This window comes from Rhamphochromis longiceps, linkage group LG7 (genome assembly GCF_057381845.1).
Source record: "Rhamphochromis longiceps isolate RC_006_pf linkage group LG7, R_longiceps_female_GT1.1, whole genome shotgun sequence".
Taxonomy (NCBI): domain Eukaryota; kingdom Metazoa; phylum Chordata; class Actinopteri; order Cichliformes; family Cichlidae; genus Rhamphochromis; species Rhamphochromis longiceps.
In genome coordinates this window covers 50,960,382-50,986,161 of record NC_140563.1, presented here as the reverse complement: position 1 = coordinate 50,986,161, position 25,780 = coordinate 50,960,382, and the positions used below count along the sequence as shown (strand labels likewise).

At 44.3% G+C, this 25,780-nt stretch overlaps 2 protein-coding genes across 2 annotated transcripts in view; one reads left to right on the top strand and one right to left on the bottom strand.

Annotated features, from left to right (window-relative positions):
- Nucleotides 1-6,414, bottom strand: part of itga1 (integrin, alpha 1) — a 64,775-nt gene extending 58,361 nt beyond the window's left edge. Inside the window, exon 1 of the mRNA XM_085414166.1 lies at nt 5,981-6,414. Within this exon, the coding sequence (XP_085270292.1) occupies nt 5,981-6,020 (40 nt within the window). The 5' untranslated portion in view covers nt 6,021-6,414. The remainder of the gene's footprint in view (nt 1-5,980) is intronic.
- On the top strand, nt 298-1,249 carry LOC146666249 (uncharacterized). Its single transcript, XM_085411331.1, has 2 exons — nt 298-686; nt 729-1,249. Exons 1-2 carry the CDS (start codon nt 312-314, stop codon nt 960-962), a joined length of 609 nt encoding a protein of 202 aa, XP_085267457.1. The 5' UTR covers nt 298-311; the 3' UTR covers nt 963-1,249.
- Nucleotides 6,415-25,780: the final 19,366 nt, after the last annotated feature.

Sequence of the window (25,780 nt, the reverse complement as noted above, 5' to 3'; positions counted from 1 at the left end):
AGCTGGACCAGGCAAAGCAGCTGATGAGGACGCAGAGGCCGGACCAGGCAAAGCAGCTGATGAGGATGCTGAAGCTGGACCAGGCAAAGCAGCTGATGAGGATGCTGAAGCTGGACCAGGCAAAGCAGCTGATGAGGATGCGGAGGCTGGACCAGGCGAGGATGAAGACACGGAGGCTGGACCAGGCGAGGATGAAGACACGGAGGCTGGACCAGGCGAGGATGAAGACACGGAGGCTGGACCAGGCGAGGATGAAGACACGGAGGCTGGACCAGGCGAGGATGAAGACACGGAGGCTGGACCAGGCGAGGATGAAGACACGGAGGCTGGACCAGGCGAGGATGAAGACACGGAGGCTGGACCAGGCGAGGATGAAGACACGGAGGCTGGACCAGGCGAGGATGAAGACACGGAGGCTGGACCAGGCGAGGATGAAGACACGGAGGCTGGACCAGGCGAGGATGAAGCAGTGGCTGGACCAGGTGAAGCGGATGAAGCCGAAGCATGCGCTGGACCAGGCGACGCTGAGGATGCTGAATCCGGACCAGGCGACGGCGTGGAGGATGCAGCAGAGGCCGGGCCAGGCAACGGCGTGGGGGATGCAGACGGAGGCGCTGCAGCAGGTGGCGGCATGGATGAAACTGCTGCTGCAAGCGTGGATGAGGCTGCTGGTGGAGCAGCTGGTGGTTGGACGGGCTCCTCGGGCCCCCCAGCTGACGAGGAAGAAGGCTGGACGGGCTCCTCGGGCCCCCCAGCAAAAACAGTCTCAGAACCAGTGGGCACTGGAGCCCCTTGCACACACAGAACAGAACCAGCAGGCACACGGGCCTCTGGCAGGAACGCAACAGGACCAGCAGGCACACGGGCCTCTGGCAGGGACGCAACAGGACCAGCAGGCACACGGGCCTCTGGCAGGGACGCAACAGGACCAGCAGGCACACGGGCCTCTGGCAAACACATAGCGGCCTGCAGCTGCGCAGAGCATTGACCCTGCTCAGGCAGCGACAGCTCTGTGCAGTCCTCAGCTGGCTTCTTAAACTCCAGGGGTCCAGAGTCTGATGGGGGCTGAAACCCAGCCTCTGGGGAGGCCCTGGAGTGCATCTCAGTCTCAGAACTGGCCAGCCTTTGAGGAATGTTGACATTGTTCTTGGGTTTGTCTCTCTGCTTAGAGTACGGAGTTGTTGAACTGTCCGTTATGGGTTGGACTGACATGGCTTGCTGTACAGGAGGAGTAGGTGAAGGTGATGGCTGAACAGGTAGTGGAGCAACTGACACAGGATGCAGGGCTGGTGACTGCTGAACTGAGGATAAAGCTAAGGATTCTTCTGCTAACCGGGCTACTGACTGGGCCATGGATTGTAACAGGGTTTGTAATAAGTCTGGCTGTGACTGTAATTGAGCTATGGATTGTGAGGCTGAATGTGGCGGAGGTGGCGACTGGGCTTCTGGCCGGGCGGCTAACTGAGCTTCTGGCCGGGCGGCTAACTGAGCTTCTGGCCGGGCGGCTAACTGAGCTTCTGGCCGGGCGGCTAACTGAGCTTCTGGCCGGGCGGCTAACTGAGCTTCTGGCCGGGCGGCTAACTGAGCTTCTGGCGATAAACAGTTTTTGTCCAGTGCCGTACAGAACATCACCCCTGAGTAAACGGTCCCACAGTTCAGACCAACAATACTGTCCTGTCCACTCACCACAGCTGGCTGCTCGGAAATCCCCAGGTCCGACTGTGGCGAGGAGCGTCGGCAGCGTGAGCGCCGTTTTCCCCTCGAAGGCTGGGTTGACGGGCCGGGCAGAACATCCTCTGTCGGACTGGGCAGTGAAGCATGAGCTGCAGGGTGGGTGGTAGCAGCCGGGGGGTGAAGACGGAGTCCATTCAGAATGAAATTCTGTGCGAGCGGGTGAAGTGAGCTGAGCAGCCAGGGGAGACCAGAAACCAAGCGCTGTAGCCGATTAGCCACGGCTTGGCGAAATTCTCTCCCCTCGTGCTCCAGCCACGCGTTGATTAATTTGTCCACGGAGTAAACAATGTCCTCCCGGAGCTCCTTGGGCGGGTTGAATGCTGCTGGGTCCATAGTGGCCGGTTCGTACTGTCACGGCTGCCGAGGCGAGCCGTGTGGATATAGAAGGAGGACCCAAGATGCAGGCAGTGGATGAGATACCGGTGGTTTTATTTACAGAGGTGTAGTGGCAAACAAACAGTGGGGCATAACAAACAACTAAAGACACCTAAACTGGGAGAACTAAAATAACAGACCTGGGAGCATATGACAACGGATGATGAATAGCAGAGAGACGCAGACGAGGAACAGGACACCGTGGAACACAGGGTAACAGACTGACACAGAGTTACACAGACTGACACGGAGGAACACAGACGAACCGGCAACAGGCAGGAGAACACACAGGGCTTAAATACACACACCAGTAATCAGGGGATGAGAGACAGGAGGGCAACACAGCTGGGAGGAATCTGGGCTGACGGGACAGGGGAAACGTAAACTGATCACACTCACATATGACACGGACCTTCACAATAAAACAGGAAACTCAGATACATGGAACCAGACAAGACATTGAACTAAACAGACAGATTCACAAACAGATGGGGAGACACCATAGACAGACAGATACAGACGCAGACTCAGAGGCAGATCGAAAATAACACAGAACTTAAACAATCATCATCTAGAAAATGATAACAAACTAAAAGCGCTGGGTCACCGACCCAGGACCATGACAAAAGCACACGAACTTTGTGATATAACGTCATCTTCTTCTGCTGCACTGATTAAACTTTCCCTTTTTTGCATCAAGGGTGGATTCGATAGATTTTGATTCTATAAATTTCTATAAACCTATAAATTCTAGTCTATATATTGTCAAAATGCAACCATTAAGTTAAAAAAAAGAGAACCTTACATTGGCATTCCTGGCATCCATGAATTTCTAGAAAACAAACAAACAAATGAAGTAAAACCTATATATGCATAGGATGCTGCCAGAGGTTTTAGATTGGCCCTTTAAGGAAGGCATTACAGGCGCAGGTGTAGGGAATTACAGCCAGAAGGAAGCCACACAGTTTTTCAACCAGGTGGGGTTGTTGATTCTGATGGTCATGCCATGTGTTTTTCAGCCTATATTTGCACTGAAGATATGATTAATAAATAAAGCACTGGCCATGGCGGACCTCAGTTTCTTCATCACAACGAATTGGAAACAACTTCAAATTCCCTCAAGTGGCGTTTTGGTGGTTGGATTGCCACGAAAATGATGACAGCAAATTCTCAAGACTATATAGTCTCTGCTTTCTCACTGGAAGAGGACATTTTTATCATGGCAGCCTGGTTGTGACTTTGCCACAATAAAATCACCAGACGTGAAAAGTGAAAACTGTCATTTTCTGCTGCACGCACATGTTCAGCAGAGGCATTCCCACAGTCTATAGATATATTCATGTGTGTGAAAAACACAAATAAGGATGCTCAAACTGAGTCTAAGAAGAGACAAGCAGACGATAAGCTAACATAATCACTCACCACTCCAGGAAATCTGTCCGCCCATGCCAGCAGACAGTTTATGTCAGATTAGTGCTGATTGCTGCAGACTCCAGGGAGCACGCTAATTCAGATTCAAATATTACAGTCAGTATAGGAGGAGGGGGAGGGGGAGGAGAAGGAGGAGACATATTGCTAATGACAGAGATGGCCGGTTTCACCGCTATGTCTTGCCAAGTTAATAAATTCACTGCAGAGTTGCAATGTCTTAAGACTTTACAGTATATCCTCTGACATTCCAGTCATCAATGAATTAACTGCCCTCTCTGCTCTACTGCGGCATTCCATGTGCTCAGGAAAAGACAAATTTCCTTGAAAGAGTTGTGAAGCACGTAAACCCGTTTGTGTTTGACTCGTCCTTCAGCTCCTCCTTCCATATCTGCAGCACACATACTGTGAAAAGACACTGAAATGTGATCAACTCGTACAGAAAACACCTTGTAATCTCTGCGGGGCAGCGAAACAGAGGTCTCGAAACAGCGTTCATCTAATTTACTCCTTTGTAATCAAATAACAGGCCATAAAAGGCAACTTTGTTTAGCAACCATATGAACTCCAAAATACCCTCTGGCTATTTCTCGCGGCTCACAAGCATCCTATCATGTGTGAGCGCCGTGATGCTGCCGCAGTCCCTGCATTAAAGGAGCAGTTCAAAGAAGAAAACAAAGAGCTTTGGCTTGAGTCACAAGGTCAACAGACAAAAAAAGAGAGGAACGAGAGAAAGCCTCAAACAGAGGTCAAATGTTTAGATCGTGAATATTATTGCAAAACCAATAGCTATTTCTATGGTAACTGATCATTAAAGTCATTGATTCAGATGAAACCATAAACACGATGTGGTTCCAGTGTGAGAATTTATTACGTTTTTGGCTACAATAAGAAGGTCAGACAAACAATGTGTGTTATGTGTTAATGTCACCTTGAAGATTGTGGCATTGCCTAAAACTGTACTTTGTGTGAATGGCAGCCCATTTCTATTTTTTTAATGTGTTAAAGACTAAATTATTAAGTACAAAAGAATTAAATTGAACAACGTAAATGATCATTAGTCACAGCCCAGTAGGTGACTGTGTTCCTGCTGTTTGTGTCACTCCAGTCGACTCATACTGATGGAAGCCAGATGCCCCTCTTCTCTGAAATACCAAACTCAAACCACCTGCAGCTCCATCGCTGTTAGGAATTTACATAGATTAAATGCTGCCAGTACAACAAGCACATGTGGGCCTCTGAAGCAGGCAGTGGTAGCTATCATAACCCAACACTATGGACTCAAACCAGCTTTTACCCCTGTGTGAACCGCCTCCTGCCGCTCACACTACAGTGCTGGGCCAGCAGCGCTGAGCGTGATGGAACAAGATCAGTTAAGTAACAGCGTCCAGCCTCATTCACAATAACCCTGAATTTGCGCACGTAGAAGGAAAAGCACTGTTCGACAAACTGCAGGAATACGATTAAAGACACTAAAGAGAGACAGAGAGGGTTAGATTAAAAAGAAAATGATGATGGGATGGTTATGGCATGGGCTTGGCCATATGAGCTTCAACTGAACTGACCCCTTGACACTCACACAGCCACACACATTTCTCTCCAGCTCTAACTCAATTCTCTAATGACCATCACAAGCCGGAATCACATGTAAGCGTAGAAATCTGAGAATTAATCAGAGACATGCACTGTTGACTTTGTCTCTATCCCACTTTCTCCCACTTATCCTCCCCTCCTCCAAACTCTGATACATCACCGGTACAAACTTCTTGGACGTGACCTAGAAGTTTATTCACTTCTGCTGCTCTGGGGGTGAACTTGAGAGAGAGCGTAGCATCACCAGAGGAACTACCCAAAGCGAGCCCACAAGCTCTTAGCCCCGTCACTAAGCCAGCAGCAATTTCCCTTAACCAAGAACTTCAGATCGAATCACTGCCTACGAGGGTTTGTTCTAAAACAGGGTGAGACATAATTTCACAAGATCTGCACCAGAAACAGCAGAAACACATGGCACTGCAGAAACACAGCCTACTTCTGACAGCGTAAACTCTGGCATGACCAGCATCCAATTAGAGCATCGCGCAGTAATTTGACTGACCGTTCAACGTCTCTGTTATATAAGCTCATGGGTGGCGTGCCTCTGAGACCTGGCTGTCTATGAAGCACCCTTGTTCCTTCAGAATAAATCTCACCTGGGCACATACAGAAAGTTCGTATTAGGACAGGACACCGACTTTTTAATGGGCGTGTTGGCAAGGTGAGTGACACTTCTAATGGATGCGTTTAGTCGCTCGGTCGTCAATTATGCATGCTGCCAGGATCCAAGCGTGTGCCGTCTGGCGTGCGCGCAAGGATGCGCCGAGGGAGCTTCGGTACTGTAGAAGAAGTGCTTGTTATTTGATCCAATAATCATTACACGCGTCTTTTTTCTGCGGTCATTACTTACCAATAATCGCATCTGTTGTCAAAATAAAACGTTGCCACATCCTGAGTGCCGTTAGTGTGAAGCTGTGTCCTTGTAGCTTCACTCAGTCTCAGTCCACGGACTTTTAAACAGAAGATTTATCAGAATTTTTTTTAAAATGGCTAACAGCAGACTTGTAAGAGTCCTGGAAGCATTTCGTGTGCATCAGAAGCTTCAAAGTCTGAAAGTCCTGAATCAAACTAGACTTCTGAGTTGGGCGGGACAAACAGGGAGGAGAAGAAAAAGTGGGCAGTGTCGCGGAGTGAGGGTTCCTGAGCTCTGAGGGTCGCTCGGCCGTTAATGTGAGCAGCGACACCATAAAAAGCAGGGTTGGGATGAAGGCATCTGCAAAAATCCGCACATCAGTCGCAAGTCTGTCAATGTGGCGTGCACAGAGCCTCCACGGCAAACGGGTGCGCTCCCCAACAGACGCGCACAGCAAGCAGCGCAACTGTGTGTGTTTCACTCCCTCTCCGCCCCTCCCTCCCGCTGTAAGACACGCTGTATAGCTGTTACTTACACACAACCATGGAGGAGAATAATGGACAGGTAGAGCAGAGAAGGATGAGGGACAGACATGCCAGCCAGGCAGCAGGTCAGTCACAAACAGAGCTAAAACAAAGCCATCCTGCATTTAGCCTAAGAGCTTTTAGATGAATATGTGTGAAGTCTTTCAGTGCTTCAGCTTGGTGCTTGAAAATTTTAAGGTTTAAGCTCCTTCTCTGCTTCAATGTGCTTTTAAAAAGTGTAGACTACCTGTTTTGTGATTCTTTCTCTTAGTACAGCTGTTGCAGAACCTCCACCATGTTCCAAAAGACAAGCAAAACATACGAATTTCCTGTTCAACATGACACATCAAAATTAAAACCTTAAATAACGCACATGAGTAGCTCAAGTTACTGGGACTAAAGTCAAAGCCTGAATTATTGCTTCAGTCCCTGAACGTGGGTGTGGGAGTTTAATCATGCACAGGACTTTATAACCTATGTCAAGCCCATGGGAAAATCTTAGTACAAGTGGTGTCTGGAGACTACAACTCAGCAGTAAGACTAAAATAGGCTCAGTTTAACATACAGGGTTCGGTCCGTGTGGCAGCTCGCCCTTCTGTTTTCAACAGCAAAGTCATTAAAAAATTGAAAAAGATTTACAAAAATGAAGCTGTGCCAGTCTGACTGTGGAGGAAGGAAAGTTTTACAGGTTTCACTAAATCAGGGGTTGTCAAACTGTGGGTGGGGACCCACTGGTCATCGAGCTAGTCTAGATGGAAACGAAGTTGAATGAATATGATTTATGAAGAGGAAATAAACAAGAGTTCACTGATGCCATGGTGCAGTATCCTGTTTACGCCGCTCTAAATATTTTAAACAAAAAGTCTTTTAGGTTTTAGGGTTAAAGTGCACTTGTGAGTAACTGTCTGTGAACACATTCAAAAAGTGTGAAAAGTAGCAAACATGAACTCTAATTTATTGCAGAGTGAAAACTTTTACTAGACAACCACACAGCCCTTCGTGAACTGTAATCCCCGGTGTCCTGGATGACTTAGAAGCTTTCGTTATTGTATTGAAGATAGGAAAATAGGGCTTAAAAATGATCATCCAACATCTGTGTTAGTCCTACCCAAAGATGTCAGTAAAACAAAATTTTTGCATATGCAAAAAGCACACTATATGGAATTGTAAATATTATTTTACGCCTGTATTACACAACATCATATTGACAGAACGTTAATCAGTGACAACCCACGTGTTAGATTTGTTTACAGTTTTTCTCAGTCGCTTTGGTGCGTTTCTCAGAACACCATTAACATTTGCACAGCAGTTAGTGCATTTCCCAAAACAATTAGTGCAAACTGCAAAACCTAGTGGATAGCCTGCAAAAGCACGTCACATGCACAGAATTGATTATCCATACCTCAAAAGCAAGTATCCATGTCAATGAAACTGTCAGTGCCATCAAAATGAAAAGTCTTGACACCATCTTTATGAACAAGATAGTCAAATGGCATTGTCATGTTTCCACTATGACAGTTTATAATTTCAGTGTTTCCCATTGCAAAAACAATTGGTGACACCTGAAAATGCTGACGACAGCACTATGGCCTAATTGTACAGCCATCTGAAATGTGCAGTAAAGTCACTGTAGATGTTATGGGAGTCTTGGGAGTAACTGAGACACTGAATACGTACGTTTCACATTTCCATTGTGTAGAAGTGTTTGTAATCCTACAGAATTGTGCAAAAGAAAAATATGCTACAGTCACTTGTGCACTGTAGAATACATGTAAACATAAAATCACCCATTTGGTAGAGCTGTGCACTAATGTGAACAATAAACAGCACATGTAACAGTACAGTAAATCATTCTGGCACATCCAGACGTTCCTGTCTGTCTGGCCACATATTTTCATCTACATCACAACAGATGTTATCCCTCGCAATGCAGCGAGGAAAGTATCTCCTGGAGTGGCGAATCCATCCTCTGCAGGACCCTGCTGTGATGTCGTCACATGCTGCATCCATGGCTGCTAGCAGGGCCATTTGCTCATGTGGATTTCATTTTTCTTGAGTACTCTGTCAATTGTTGAAATTGAAACAGATTCAATATTGCCAAATACCGTGTAATTCTCTATGACAGCGCTTTGTATGTCTCTCAGCTTTATTGCATTGTTTGCAATGACCATTGCACAAATGGCTTCTTCTTGCTGTGGGGTAAAAAGGGGCCCTCTTCCGCCTCCGCGAGGTTGTCTTACAATCCTATGTGGTGCAGAGTAAACTTTTTGTGAAATTGCAAATACAGTACAGTAACATGTGATGTGTCTGAGATGGCACAGTACAGTACAGTGTATTACTGTTTGCATACCTGTTTTCCCTACGGAATGTTTGAATGATTGAACTGACAGTAGTTCTTCCAATATTGGGTTGCACCCTTCGACCAGCCTCCTCCATGGTGAGGCCGTGATTGACAACATGGTCCACAATTGTAGCCCTTATTTCATTAGGAATCCGCCTATATCTGCCTCTTCTCCCTCTTCCCCTTCCTCCCCGCATCCTCACCCCTCTTCCACGGTGCTGACCTTCCATTTTGTGTCACAGAAGTGTAGAAATGGTACACACTAGCTCCTGCGCAGTTTATATATGCTTGCCAATTGGGGATTCACAGGATTCATCCATAATTGACAGTGAACAAGTTGTTTGTCATTGGTTACAACTAAACTTTCACACGCCTCCTCATGAGTGACAGCTGTAATTCACCCGAGATCAATTGTTCAATTTCGGAGACATTTCCAGGAACAATGATACAGAAAGGTATAGGATTTGCTTGACAGATGGCCAATATTTGGCATGTGATAACTAGTTCAACAATTTTGTGTGTGATGACTCAAGCAATGGATGTATGACTATTAGTTTTATTGGGAACGACTATTCAGCATCCATAGGTATGATTACTTTTGACTGACATGACATAAGCAAATGGAAATGTCAGAAAGCAGCAGGGAAATGTATGGAAGCAACTGATTCATGTCCAAAATCATTTGCAGTTTGTTCAGAGAGAGGAGAAATTGCTACTATGATGTGCACAAATGACTGAGTGTTGTGGAGGTTGAACTAATAGTTATGAGAATTTCAATTCTGATCTGAGAAACGCACCAAAGCGACTGAGAAAAACTGTATGTAAAATAAAAAGTTGTCTCTAAACGGCTCAACTTTTGTTTTTATGCACATAACAGCAGTATCTAAGGGGATTTTAATCTAATGTGTCAGCATGATGGTGCTGTGGTTAGCACTGTGCTCACCTGTCCTGGACATGGATTCTCTCTGGGTACACTGGCTTCCTCCAAAGGCAGGCATGCTAGGTTGATTGGTGTCTTGACAGGCCACTTATGTATTCAGCTCTCAACCTATAACAGCTAGGATAGCCTCCAACCCCCCCTGGAAACCTGAAATGGAGCAAAATAAAAAGCATAGATGGACTGCTTTTATCTGAGGCCTGCGATTGTTCCGATATCTTGCAGCTATGAGATATGAGATATATAGTTGACCTCAGTGCTGAGAGGCAAGATGCCTCTAGATAACATGTCACGATAAACCAATTGGTATGGTATTAGATAGATAGATAGATAGATAGATAGATAGATAGATAGATAGATAGATAGATAGATAGATAGATAGATAGATAGATAGATAAAAAGAACTTGGCAGGAAAAAATAGGTAAATTAGAAATTTTAAAAAAAGCATTTTCCCATTGCCTTGCCTAGCATGTGAGAGCTTGGATAGTTTCGTTGATAAAGAAAACAAACAAACAAAGAACACAGATTTGTTTGGTCTAGATCTCAGTTCCTCAGCACTCAGATCTCAGTAGTGATTGTCACTGATTTTGTTACAACAACAGAAGCGTCACACACAGTCTAAAAGTGGTGCCAATTCCAGCAGTCAACAGCTGGAGAGAGAGAAAAAAATCCCCATGTTACGGAAGGATTATTATAATGAGGGGGCAGTTAGAGCCTGGACTACAACCAACCACACAAGTGTACAGTTACCATGTTACCATATAATGCAAAAATCCTCTGTTCAACACAGTATCTTGCAGAGCCATAATTCTGAAATAATAGCCCCCTACTGTGATGGACGATCTCTGAATCAATTCCTGACAACTGCGCTCTAATTTTACGTGTTACTCTACACTTCTTAAATTCTACATCATTATTCCTTATAAACCACAGTTATTTCCCTTTCAACTGCTGCTGACACATGAGTACCTGTTCATCAACAGCCAACCATTCAAGGATAATTTAGCAAACGCCAGGATCACTTCAGCAGCTGTCATCATGGTATCCTAACAACTGACATGGTGATAAAGTACATACCCTTCCAAAGGTGGCTGGCTCACGTGGGTGTTCCTACATTTCTTTTGAATATTTTGTAATAAGTGTGTGTGAACTGCAGTTTTACTTAAACCCCAAGTCAGCCACATTTAATATAAGTATCTACTATAACACCTTCTACACACTATAGTTTAAGAGACTTAAACATTTCACCGTGCAGCAGAGAGTATAATGACAGGCATCTATTTGACAGACGATCTGGTATGCCTCCGATCATGAGCTGCTTCTCCGCTAGTTAATCTCAGAGAAACTGTTGTTGTTTTTTTCCAGAAACATGCTCTTTGAGTTGTTTTCTAGCAAAGTCTAATCTGACCTTACTGTTCTTAAGTGTAACCAGCACGTTCCAAAATTATTATGCAAATTATATTTTCTGTTTTTCCTAAATAGTCGTTTCAAGTGACAGTCGGCATAATTTTCGAGTCATCGACCAATAGAGTATAATTCAAATGTTACTGAACAAAACTCCCAATGAAAACAGTATGTTTTTCAAAAATAAAACAAATGCACTGTTCCAAATTATTACACACACAGAGTTTCAAAAGATTTTATGGGTTGTGGAGAATTGAAAATGGTCATTTGTTGAATTTGCAGCATTAGTAGATCAATTTCATTGAAATCAAAAGCTATTTCAATCAAAAACATCTTAACAGGTCAAGTTACATATTGACATAGGACCACTTATTTGATAGCAGGTTTACAATTCTTGCAGCAGTGGAAGTTTTTGGAAAGTTTCTACTTGAATGTCTTTGCAGGATGTCAGAAAAGCCTCCCAGAGCTGCTCTTTGGATGTGAACTGCCTCCCACCCTCATATTTGTTTGCTTGAGGATGCTCCAAAGGTTCTCAGTAGGATTGAAGTCAGGATGGGGACCACACCATGAGTTCCTCTCCTTTTACGCTGATAGCAGCCAATGATGCAGAGGTATTCCTTGTAGCATGAGATGGTGCATTGTCTTGCATAAAGATGGTTGTGTTGCAGAAGGCACAGTTCTTCTCTTTCTACCATGGAAGAAAGTGATCAGTCAGAAACTCCACATACTTTGCAGAGGTTATTTTCACACCTTCAGGGACCCTAAAGAGGCCGACCAGCTCTCTCCCCGTGATTCCGGCTCAAAACATGACTCCACCACCTCCTTGCTGATGACGCAGCCTTGTTGGGACATGGTGGCCGTCCACCAACCATCCACCACTGCATCCATCTGGACCATCCAGGGTTGCACTGCACTCATCAGTGAACAAGACTGTTTGGAAATGAGTCTTCATGTAGTTCTGGGCCCACTGTAGCCGTTTCTGCTTGTGAGCGTTGGTTAGGGGTGGCTGAATAGAAGGTTTATGCACAACAGCAAGTCTCTGGAGGATCCTACACCTTGATGTTTGCAGGGCTGCAGAGGCACCAGCAGCTTCAAATATGTGTTTGCTACTTTGTAATGGCCTTTTAGCAGCTGCTCTCTTAATCTGATGTATTTGTCTGGCAGAAACCTTCATCATTGTGCCTTTATCTGCACAAACCCATGTGTGCTCTGACTCAGCCACAAATCTCTTACATTGTGGAGATCATGCTTAAATTTTCGTGAAATATCTAAGGTTGTCATTACACTTCCAAGGCATTCAACTATTTCACGCGTTTCAGCAGCAGAGAGATCATTTTTCCTTCCTATATTGCTTGAAAATGGTGGTCTGCTTAATAATGTGGAACATCCTTCTTTAGTAGTTTTTCCTTTAATTGGGCTCACCTGGCAAACTAATGATCATAGGTGTCCGAGATTGATTTCAGTGATACAAAGAGTCCCAAGACACAATTCCAACAACAACTTTAATCTTGATGACACTTAAACACAATTTGCATAATAATTTGGAACGTGGTGTAGTTTGCAACTTGCTGTAAACCCTCTGTATTTACATTCAAGAAAGTCTCTTGTTTGTAGGCCTGAGAACTTCCAGCTGTTTTTGACTTGGTTAGGCAAGAAATTTAGAGATTTTTTTTTCCTAACCAGAAAAAAACAATTCTGCGATCATGCACTTCAGTTGTCTCGTGTGGTTTTCCTTTTTGCGTTGCTGAGCTGACAGAGTGGTTTGACAGAATGAACCAGACTGTTCATTTTAATCAATCTGATAGGTTTATTTTTCCATTTTCAACCTAATGATGACCTCCTTCTCTTGCATCAACATCTTCAAGTCCAACACTTGGAATCAACTCCAGATCTTTTATCTGCTTATTTTTCATGAAACAACAAGGGATCGGGCTCCATCTGACCACAAAACAGTGCATCAGTTATTATCCAACGACTTTTAAGTCTTTGGAAATGAGGAACTGTGTATAAAAAATATAATTCCTTAAAAATTAGTGCAATACCCCTTTAATTTAATTTAAAATCCACAGCAGCGCTTTAAAGACTGTGTACACTTTAACACTTCTGTCAGTTTCTTCTTTCTCAATTTCACTGCGTAAATATTTTGAATCTTTTCATACACAAACCGCATACAGGATGAGTTATTCAACATAAAGTACATCCTTCCATATACAATCTAGGTGGAGAATAATGCGGGATTACATGGCGTGTGTGCGCATCAAATGTAGCGCAAACACGCTTCAGCTATTCTCATAGAAAGACATCAAACAGGATCTCAGCAACTCCCAGTCAATGAGAGAGTTTACAGAAGTCCTTCCTGTCGTCAGCCATCGCACTGAGATTCAGGAAGACTCTGATTAGTTTTCATGCACTTCCTCACCACAGCAGACCCTTCCCCACCCATCTCCTCTCTTCCTCATCCTCTTTCATGCCTTGATTTGGTCATATGCCTTTCTTTCTCTTTGTAGCAATGTATAGACTGCATGTATGTTTTCATTTCTGACCTCTACGCGGTTTCCTCCCCCCTCCTCCATCCCCTGCCTTTCGTTCTGACATACTATATTCTCCTATTAGCCGTGGAAGTCTATTCTAATGTGTTTTGCTTCTCTCGCTCCCTCCTTAACTGCCTGTATACATAAAGACAGGAAGAGAGCATTAGCGTGTATGAGATATAAGGCTGTCTGCCTCTCTAATAAATTGAAGGCATGTTTTTATTTACTTCCGAGAAATACTTTCTTTGAACTGAAAACTCTGAAATTCATTCATATTCCCGAACGACAATAGCTCGTCCGAGATGCTTTTTGTGGCAAAGGCAATGAAGACAAACTGTTTATTTCAGACAGTAATTCCCGGCTACTGAAGCTGAAAAACTATCAAACTTTGACTTGGTTCATAAAGTGTGACCGGTGATGTTTCTCTGCAGCCCCTCATCCCAACTGCAAGAACCTGCAATACTACATTGACTGAAAGCCATTTAAAGTGAGGATCTAAGGAATCTGTAATGTATACAAAGAAAATGGTTTGTGTGTAACAGCAGATGATAGCTCACAGTAAACATATGCTATGTATGGGAATGTTGTGTATTTTTATTTATATTTATTCAACTTTAAAATAAGTGGGTGTTGTTTTTTGTTGGGTCTAATAAACCCAACAAAAAACAGTGAACAGATAGAGGAGCAGACTTTCCCCTGAACTGGTCGTGCATGGAACCACATTTGATTTTCCTTGCTGCATGTGCTCTCATGGCGAGCTAGTGCAGCTGATCAATAAGGAAAATTAGTGCAATAAATCATTTATTGATTGAAACAACAAATATCCAACATTAACTAGATTATTGGTATCAGAAACCATGACTTGACCCTTTGGCATAAAGAAATCCAAAACTGATAGACAACTTTGCCTCTGAAAAGGGCTTACTTAAAATCTAGCCACTGTTCAATTCAGATTTTTATGATGTTTCTGTCCACGTACTGCCTGCTTCTAATTCTCCACCACCAATAACATTTAAATGGATCCCGACTAAACGTGCTTCTTCTTCTTCTCTGTCTTTCGGCTGCTTCCTTTAGGCCTCGCCACAGCATCTCATCTGCCTCCATGTCATACTATCTTGAGCATCCTGTCACACCGTCACTCTGTCCTTCATATACCTCAGAGGAGGGACAGCTTCATACTCAGCATCCTTTCAGCTCCATTTCACAACATATCCACTTACTCTGCTCTGCACATGTCCAGATCATCTCAACCTTCTCTGACTTCGTCGCTGAAGTGCTCAACCTGAGCCGTCTCTCTGATCTTTTAATTTCTAATTTTGTCCATTTTCCAGCTTTGAATGGTTGGCTCCAGGTATTTAAACTCATCCACCTTAACCATCTCTACTCTTGCATCTTCACTGTTACTCCATCTCCCTCTCTCATTCACATTCCCTCTGCTGCTTTCATTCCTCGTGGTCAGCAGCAGCAAGACAGAATACTGGATCGATATCAGACAACAAACTCATCTGTGACTGATCCATGTGCACCTGTTGTTAGCTGGAAAGCTAACATATTAGCAAAGGTATCTCACTCTATCTACACTACTGAGTTCTATTTGTATGCTGGTGGGACTTTTTAATTTAACTGAAAAATGTACTCTCTCTCTCAAGCTGTCATCATGTTTAGTGTAAGAACTGTGGAAAAGGTTTTACTAATACGGACCAGTGCGGTAACTTTCTTCACTTTCTTGTATTGGTGCAGTGTGTAAGTCCAACCTGATGCTGCATAAAACATAAAAGAAAGCTGCAGTTCACCAGAGGTAACAAAGTAACCTCTGTGGTGCTCATGGTCAGATTTAGGTTACATCTAGCATAGTAGAGATACATTTGCATTAAAGCTGATGATGCTTTGATTCATTCACTGAATTTTAACTTTATACAAACTGTATACTGTCTAGCATGAAGACAGTAAACAGTGTAGTGTCAGTGTAGGGGATGGATATCAGCCAAGAGAGCTTGTCAAACTTTGCACATCTTGTTGAATTCCACAGTCCACAAGCCCAGAAACAGCAGCAGGTCAGCTGATCACAGCCTGCACTACACCTGCTGAAGCTCAAATTAGAAAGTATTGTGAACTATGATTGAGCCACTTCACAGCGCTTAGGCTTCCCCCTCCTGCTGAATCCCACTGAGTCAATCCCACCTTGACTCTACTCATTTTACTGTCACCTGCTACCCTCTTTTTCAAGATCCCTTTCACTGCAGTTGTTTTACACAGCAGATTCAAACTAAGCACATTCAGTAGAATTAAGAAGTTGCTTCACTACTTCAGCTTTTACTGGAGTATTTTTAACACGGTTATCTGTACATCTACTTGAGTCAAGTCTGTAACTTTGCCACCTCTGCTGTTCCTATAAGGCTAATTTTAGACACTAGTTGCAGAGTAAGTACAACATACATAAAGATACGAGAAGAAACATGTTCAAAATGAGCAAAACTCAATTTTCTCAAAGTTTGCATCTGTGGCCACACACCATATTCATCAGAAGAAGCCCATCAGTCCACAGCTATATAAGGACATGCTGACCTCTGTAGAGGATGACTTCTTGCTTGTATTTTTTTTTTAATCTTCCACAAACAGTGAAAGCACTGAACGTGGAAGATAAGAGGAGTTTCTCATTGTTTTGCAGCGTGACTTCACAGCTCCTTTAGCTCTGTTGCTCTTTAGCGTGACTTTGCACATAGCCAGTCTGGTGACAGCTCAGCGTGAAGGAAAGCAGATCCATCCTCACTGATTCCTTTGTAACGAGAGGAGCTTCTCACTCCTTTTTGAGCTCTAACATTAAGCAGACAAAGGAGAGCAAATAGAAGTATCTTGAGTTTAGAGGTTACCTCACCTCAGGAATTCTTGTTCACTATCATTTCTTTTGTTTTTTCTTGTATACTCACTGTGTTTGTACTGCCTTTCTGCTGTGACCAGGAAACATGAACTAGAGTAGTTAAAAGCTTATTGAACTTCATGCCTTAATTCAGATGCTTGAGTAGTAGCACAAACGTTTCAATTAGCACGTTCATTTGAAAGTAAACCTGTCATCCTTCCTGTGCATTGTTCCTGATAAGAATCAGACGTGTGTGTGCACCAATGAGATCTCTCTTAAGTCTGCCGCATTGTGGGGCTTTATCTTTTGCTGATTTTCTGAAGTTTCCTGTCACTCTTCAGAAGGTCCATACAAGGTCAAAACCTTCTGACTCTGTCAACACTCAGCTGTGGAGCTTTAGTTACCGCCTGACTGCTGGTTTTGTCTCTCTCTTACACAAATAAACACACACACACGCTCAGTGGACACCCCTGCCGTCTTTACAATGACAGAGAATCCCTTTGCATGTTTGTATGCAAAAAAATGTTAGGCTTTAGAAATCCATTTAAACTTGACTTCATGTAACTTTAATAAAAGCATTTCTACTGGCCAAAAGTTTGTGATAAAACTCGCACTGTTAGCTAGCTGGGACCAAATATGAAGAGCAACTGGATGAATTAAAAACCAAAATTGTGTGTAAACCATTATGACTTGAAGATGATGCTTCCTTTGAGTCTTCCCCCTCAGAGCGTATTGAGCATCAGACACGCTCAATACGCTACAGTTTTCAGGTTTTCACAGGTTTGAGAGATATTTCAAGTCGGTCAAATGTTGGATAGTCCTGCTGTTCCTGAATGCCTCACTGGCTGTGTCACGTCTGGTTCTTATCTATGCATTAGCATCCTTTTTTGGACTTGTGAACTGTGGTATCCTGTTTGTGGTTAGTGAGTGCAAACAAACAGAAATTAGTTCATGAAACAGTTTTATCTCTTGTAAATGAGTCTCAGTGCTGTTACCTTTGAAAATGGTTAATTTAGGGAGGAAAAAAGCATTTGTTTTTTAAATCACATTATTCGTAAAAGCAAACAGACTTGTTACTGGCAAGGCAGAGTTGTGATAGTTTAGTGTCAATAGTTTATTAGTTACAATGGCAGCCCAACTAAATTAACTAATCAGTACAAATAAATGGGGGCCACTACACTGAGGAGTGCTCAGGGGTGCTACCCACTGCCTCTCAGATCAGTCTCTAACACTAAATGTGTGCCAACAGTAATCTCAAAAAGCCCAGACGAACTTAAGGATGGGCCACAGGTGCCCCTTATAATCTAGCTATGATTGGCAAACTAGTGTAGGAATTCCCCCACTACAACAGAAAAAGCAGGTCTATAGTCACTATCGCACCTAAAGCAAATTTAGAATCAACTAACTTAATGTGCAACACTGTGAACACGTTAAACAAGCTGAAGCTGAAGCTGCTGTTGTGATAGCACTTTGCTTTCGTTGGCATGCTATCATGCTGACGTTTGCTCAAAGCAGGAGGCCTCACAGAGCTGTTGGCTTGCCTGTTGAGTCAGCCTTGTTTTTTTGTTGTATCCTTGGAGTGTTGTTATAGAAGTAGGGGCAAAAGTAAGAAGTCATTATGTGATATTGTTGTGTGTGTTTCTATGTTCTTATTCCTGCAACTGCCCAACAATGACAGGAATGTGATTTCCGTCAAAGTTTGTCCCCAGACCTTAGTGTAAGTACACAGGAAATTTGATGGAGCTTCGCTCACTGGAATGGATTGTTTATAGGATGATGAGCTCCAAGAAAACATAAAAAAATAAAAAGACTACAGTCAGCCCCTAAAGACAGCTTCACACTGATTGCCCCTTAAAGAATCTGCAGCACGCAGTGTTGCTGTGAGGATGTGCTGTTTAGGAATCCCCTTTGTTCCAGCAAACTCACCTGAATGCAAACAGGCTGCATTTACACATGTGTGCACGCACAGTTGTTTCAAGCATGTGACATCACATTCCTGGCATGTCGCACAGCTATTGTGATTTGGAGGATATCGTATTCTGCTTAGAGTGCCGTCACTTCTTGGCGTTACATCTGACATGACAGGATGGCAATCATGGGAAGAGACGGAGAGGACTGACCAGGGTGTGTGTGTGTGTGTGTGTGTGTGTGTGTGTGTGTGTGTGCAGGGTGGGGGGGGGGGGGGGGGGGGGGGGGCAAAACTTCTGTTCATAATTTAACACAAGACAGGTTGTGGAAGGGCTGTAATTCAAGCAACATGTATCCAGTTGTGTTTTAGAGTTAAGGCTGATCTATGAACTCCACATTTTTAACAAGCAGAAAGCAGCTTTGTACAGCAGCCCAGTACAGCCCACCCACAAACAGACCTTCATGAACTTGAAATGATTAACAAAGTTCCACAGAAGTTTTAGAGAAAAGACAACAAGATAATAAAGGACATTTTGCAAAAATGGAAGCTACTTGAGTTACTTCAGTTTCAGTCCATGGTTTTCTAGGTGTTTTAGGTGACTTTGGATGCAGTATGTTTGTTGGTGCCAAATGGACCAGACTGAGTATTTCATCTCAAACTGGTTTCTCGAACATAACAGAGAGATCATTCTTCTCAAATGGCTTCCACAGTCAGCAGATCCCAATCCAATGAGCTGCCTTTGGGAGGCGGTGGAATGGGCTTCATGGATGTGCAGCTGACAAATCTGCAGCAACTGCTAGCATGTGAATGTAGACCAAAACCTCTGACGAATGTTTTCAGCACCAGCCCTGAGGACAAAACCCAGTCCAACCCAGCAAAGTGCACCTAATGAAATGTCCAGTTAGTGTAAATTAGCTTTAGTTTTAATTAAACTTTGAACACATTTCTTTAAAGAACCACAAATGTGTCTGTTATATTGACGCCAACCATAGAAGATTTCTTTTCAACAGCTAAAACCCTTTAAATGTTGGTAATGTGTAAGTTATAAGTAAGTATAATGGAAGTTTTAATCATACTGCACCCACATAATCAACACACGGTGCAGACACCACAACAAGAAGCTGTAAAGGCATCTCACTATATTCCTTTTTTTTCTGCGTGCTTTTAAAAAGTACATTAAGAATTTTGTAGTGCAATAAAAACAAGTGTAAATTTCAGGTTATTTACCCTGTTGACATAATTTTGTGTATATTTCATCATTTAATAAATTTGTTTACATTTTTATCAATAAATATCATTTAAAACTTTTGAAGGTATTGCGCTTACAAACAGAATGACATGCATGCAAACAAATAAGGAAAAGCTCTAGGTCAAAAATGACCTTTTAACATGTTCATTTAGTTCCATGCTTACTGTTATTTACATAAAATCAGTTTCACCCTCTATAAGGAAGATAAATATTTGAAACTGGTTGTTTGCAGTTGTTGCATTGATGTGTGTGTGGAGAGTATGGTAAATGCAATAACGCTGTCGCTAGGTAACGTGCTCTTCTGTTGTAGCTGCTAAGCAGTAAGTTTATGGTATTTGCATTAGGTTTCAGTGTAATACTATAATGACTGTTATTATGGTTGGACTGAAACAGCAATTTAGTCTGAGACTTGATCCATCGCAGGGCGCTGTACGCAAACACACACACACACACACACACACACACACACACACACACACACACACACACACACACACACACACACACACACACACACACACACGTGTCAACAGACTGCTAATTATTCAGCCTAACCCCATGTGCTGATTACACCTGTCACAGTATAAAATTTTCTCTAAGTAATATTTGTCACAGAAGGAATTCACTTTAAATGGTAAATGGCCTGTATTTGTATAGCGCTTTACTAGTCCCTAAGGACCCCAAAGCGCTTTACATATCCAGTCATCCACCCATTCACACACACAGTCACACACTGGTCATGGCAAGCTACATTGTAGCCACAGCCACCCTGGGGCGCACTGACAGAGGCGAGGCTGCCGGACACTGGTGCCACCGGGCCCTCTGACCACCACCAGTAGGCAACGGGTGAAGTGTCTTGCCCAAGGACACAACGACCGAGACTGTCGGAGCCGGGGCTCAAACCGGCAACCTTCCAATTACAAGGCGGAAAAAACAACAGAGAAACGAGGCAAAAGGGGAGTCTCTGTTCATCACTCTACACACTCACTGTACAAGAACAGCCTCTCTACAACATATTATGTGTGTTATTAACATGACATAAATATGATATCCATTGTTGGTAAATAGCGATACTACTATGCTCATTTGGTATAGAAGATTACAAATGAAAACATTTGGCTCAAACATTGTTGCGGACATACGAACATTGTTGCGAGAGCATACATTATATATGAAAGCGAGTGAGTTTTGGCTTATGTGTAGTTTCTGAAAGGCCCATCACCTCGCTTCTGTTTACTGAAATATCTCTGCTCAGACTTCTCACAGCAGGCCAGAACGACCTTCAAGCCACCAGCCGGTCTACTGCTGCACCTCATGCTCCTCACTGTGACTGCATTGCTCTCAATGAAAACCAGAGGCTCTCCAGCTAGAGTCAGAGATTTCAATGCTCTGTCAGCAAAATATTCGTAACACACCCTCATTAGGAACATGACATCATAAGTACAAGTAAAACACAGAAAAACAGTAAACAGATGTTCTGTTGCTCTCTGAGCAAGAGCTCAGCCGTTAGTGACAAGAGTCGTCGTCTTAGCCGTTTAACTTTACCGGTAGTTGAACTTTTTGTTTGTGAATTCTCGTGTCATAACAACGAAAAAGTTTAACTTTGACAGATTCAGCTCTGGTCATGTTGACAGGCTTCCTGTGGTGGACATTGATTTAGAGGCTGAGAAGAGTGCAAATGCTTCAGTTCATGGCCTCAGGGAGCCACATCATCTCAGGTTTAATCTGTGCGCCCAGAGGGAATCGAGTGTGTGTGTGTGTGTGTGTGTGTGTGTGTGTGTGTGTGTGTGTGTGTGTGTGTGTGTGTGTGTGTGTGGGCATACTCATGTGTTTGACCCTGCTACACTCAGCCTCCCGCTGTGCAACCAGATGATGATTAAGATCATAAGGTCTCCACGCCGCCTCATCGTGTTCACTTTTGCTTGGCTTTTTCGTCCACAAATCTCATGTTTTGGGGGTTGGCCTCTGACCACAACTAGAAAACTGCATGAGGAGTCATCTGGTCAGGATTATCAGCTGGTACTGGCTGAAACGTCAGTCAACCAGCATATTTGAAACTCTTTAGACACATTTAGGTTGTACTCAAAGTAAAGCGGTATTTCATTTCATTTTCGTTTTCCACATTCTGTGATGTCTTCCACGAAAAACATCACAAGTTATGTTTTGTCCTTCTTCATAACCATTTTTAGAGGAATGATTTTTTATTTATTAATCAACTGAAATGGGCCTATGAATCATTCAAGCGCGCAAAAAGAACACATGGGATGAACCAGTGTAGTGTCTAAACATAACAGGCAGCTTAGCAAACGACCAGTCTTACATATCTTTAGGCGCTCTGTCACTAGCAGCCTTTCAAAGCAACACATAATTGTCTTGATGCGTGCTCAATCATCCAGGTAAGTAAATCTCAAAAGGTTGATTCTGTTCATCTGGACGTAGCGTTCTCAGTGGGAGAAACGTGGAAAATGGTACTCTGATCAGTGGTTGTTGATCAATGGTGACGACAATTTGCATATTAATGGTCAAGGAACTGGCCTCACAGCCCATTGTTCATTCAGTGGGCTAGTTTCAGTTATTGTGCAAAGGTACTGTTTATAAGGTTGGGGAAACCTGCAGTCAGCTCAGACTGAACAAGTCACTTGGATGGGTGATGAAACGTTTCTCCCAATGAAAACGCTACGTCCAGATTTGTTGTTTTTTTTACTTTGATCTGTCACAGATCTGTCAAAGCGCACATTTGAAATTATTGGTTCAGTATATATATGGAGGATTGGTACAGTGAGTTTCTACAGGCATCTGTAAAACAGGGTGGAGACTGTGTCATAGTTTGGGGCTGCATTTCAGCTTGTGGTGTTGAGGATCTCATCAAAATTGGTGGAACACATTAAAATACAGTCGGATTTGCTGGTCTTGTCAACACTGATGTAATTATGAACACAGAAAAGTACCCTCACATTTTGGTCTACCCAATAAACCATCAGGAAAGCATCTAGTTGGCAATAGCTTAATTCTTCAGCGTGACAATGATTGCAAACCAGGTATGCTTTCACTGTGTGAAAAACACACAGAGGAACACTGTCAGTCATTGACTGGCCTGACCAGAGCCTGGACCTCAGCATTAGTGAAGCACTGTGGAATCTTTTTGACAGAGATCGGAAAAAAAATCAGCCAATATTTAAAAAAGAGCTTTGAATGTCCTTCAAGAAACTTGGAGAACTATTCCTGAAGACTACTTAGAGAAATTACACAAAAGCTTGCCAAAGAGAGCTCAGGCTGTGCTGAAGAATAAAGGTGGTCATGCTAAAATATGGACTGTGGTGGGGCGTGGTCTGCGGGGCCGTGCGGACGCACCTGCACGGCATCCGCAATCACGCCCGCCGTGTTAAAACACGGGGACTCAGGGGTTGGTGGTGGTGTGGTGTGATGTGAATCAAATAAAGTTGGCTCTGAACGTGGCTCCGTGGTCCCGCCGTGCCTTATTCATGCCACATTGGTGCCGAAACCCAGGAGGCGGCATGGCGGGTACCTACCAGAGCCAGGAAAGGAAAGAGCTGGCCGAGAGGGTGGCCGAAATAGCGGCCACCCAGCGGAAGCAGGCGGCGGAGGTGCGTCGCCAACAGGAAGAGCTGCGGAAGGAGAGCGAACGCCACCTGGGGAAGATGGCAGAGCTGGCAGCGCTGCTCTGGGCCTGGGCGCCACCCCCACAAGTGTGTCCCGAGGACAGTGAAGCGGTGGAGGAGCCGTGTGGGTCACCTCGGCAGCCGGAGGTGGTGGACGAGCCACGCGGGGGTCCGAGCCTGCCGGAGGAGGAGGAGCAGCCGGGTGAAGGGCTGCTCCTGCCGGGAGCGGTGGAGGAGCCGCTCCAATCGGAGGCCGAGGACGAGGCGGGCGAGGGTCTACACCTGCCGGAGGCAGAGGAGTCGCTCCACCCAGAGGTGGGCGAGGGGCTGTGCCTGCTGGGGGCGGAGGCGCAGTGCGGGGAGCCGCTCCAAACGGGAGTGGCGGTGGCGGAGCAGCTGTGCGGGGAGACGGAGGTCCCTGCTCCAGGGCAGCCTGTGCAGCCGGAGTTGGAGGCAGAGGAGCGGGACAGCCCCGCTAGGCCGGGGATCGGCGGGCTGGCTAGTCCAGCCTCGCTGCCACCAGTCGATTCTGCGCGCCTGACGTCTGCCCAGCCGCCTGTGTGCAGGAGCTCACGGCCATGCCTGTGGGGCCGTGTCCGCTTGCTACGCGGCCGACCTCCGGACCAGCTTCGCCGTTGCCGCTGGATGCGCGGGCGGCCACCAGAACGGACGCTTCCCCGTCGCTTGGTCAGGGGCTGGGGCGCCGATGTTTAGGGGCCGAGTCTCGCCCCAGTTCGCGGGGGGGAGTAGGTTCGGCCAGATTGCTCCCCGGCCTCAATCGGGCGATGGGGGTATGTGGTGGGGCGTGGTCTGCGGGGCCGTGCGGACGCACCTGCACGGCATCCGCAATCACGCCCGCCGTGTTAAAACACGGGGACTCAGGGGTTGGTGGTGGTGTGGTGTGATGTGAATCAAATAAAGTTGGCTCTGAACGTCGCTCCGTGGTCCCGCCCTGCCTTATTCATGCCACATGGACTTTTAAGCTTGTTAGTATAGAACAAACTTTAATTTTGCCTTATACACTATACTTCCATGTATATCTGCAAATGTTTCAGTAAATTGCATCACCTATTTTTCATTTTCTAGGAAAATATGAAAAACTGCTCATATGGAAAAGATATATATAAATCTTATAAAGTTTTTATCTGTCTTGTATGAAACTTGTATGAAAAGCATACAAGAGTGAAAACACATATAAGATCCCTTGAAAAATTATATAATGAAACTTGTATGTTTTGTATACTTACTAAAAAAAATATGAAAGTAATGAGAAAGTGGCCACTTTCATGACTAAATCATATATGTTTTTACTATTTCTTTTCCATATGAGTGAAGCCTGCCTCAAGACTACACAGCACTGTATGTAAAACATGTAAAATCTTAACCTTAAAAGCAATTTAGATCTGTGAAAATAAACTGACTATAAACTGATTATAGTCCCTCTAAAATGTAGTCAAGTACAGGACGATCTAAGTGATACAAATGGAGGATAATTCCTTTAAAACTGAAACTGCCATTTATATTTACTTTCTGCCACTGGGTGAGGCAACCTTGACCCACTACTGGCTCAATCGATCGTGGCGCAAGAATTGGGAAGTTTGCCTTGCAATTTGAGCCCCAGTTTGGACAGTCTCAGTTGTCGTGTCCTTGGGCAAGACACTTCACCCGTTGCCTACTGGTCAGAGGGCCCGGTGGCGCCAGTATCCGGCAGCCTCGCCTCTGTCAGTGCGCCCCAGGGTGGCTGTGGCTACAATGTAGCTTGCCATCACCAGTGTGTGTGTGTGAATGGGTGGATGACTGGATGTGTAAAGCGCTTTGGGGTCCTTAGGGACAAGTAAAGCACTATACAAATACAGGCCATTTACCATTTTACTTAACCCCACATCTGCGGAGTAAATAAACTGAGGTCAGCTGTGTTGCTGATTCATCAGCTGTTCCTGCTAATTAGGTGGCAGAGTGAGTCATGTGAGTATCCTGTCAAAGTCTGCTGTTTCGTCACACAAACAGCAGGAGCTCCTATTTAATGTTCAACTAAATGAGTGGTTGTGAGTTACTCTGTGTGTGTTAATGTGTGTATACGTGCAAACATAAAGATAGTCACATGTGCCTCGTCACTGTGTGTATTTGTGTGGAGTTTCTTACAGCTGGGCTTCAGAATCTCTGGAGGGGTCCTATTGTTAAAGACTTCCTGCAGAAATCCAGCAGGGCGAGCAGAGGAAAGGGAGGATCACAAAAATATGGAGGTTAAATAGAAAAAGAACACTTTCAGCTGTAATCCACAAGGACTTTTTTTTTACAGCTAGAAAATGTAAATTAGCAAGCAGTAAGATGCACCAAGATTTTTCTTCTTGATCTGGCGTAGTAGTTCTACAAGTATCTCTTAACTCTAGCTTTTGTCTAATTCAGCTAATGAAAAATGCGCCT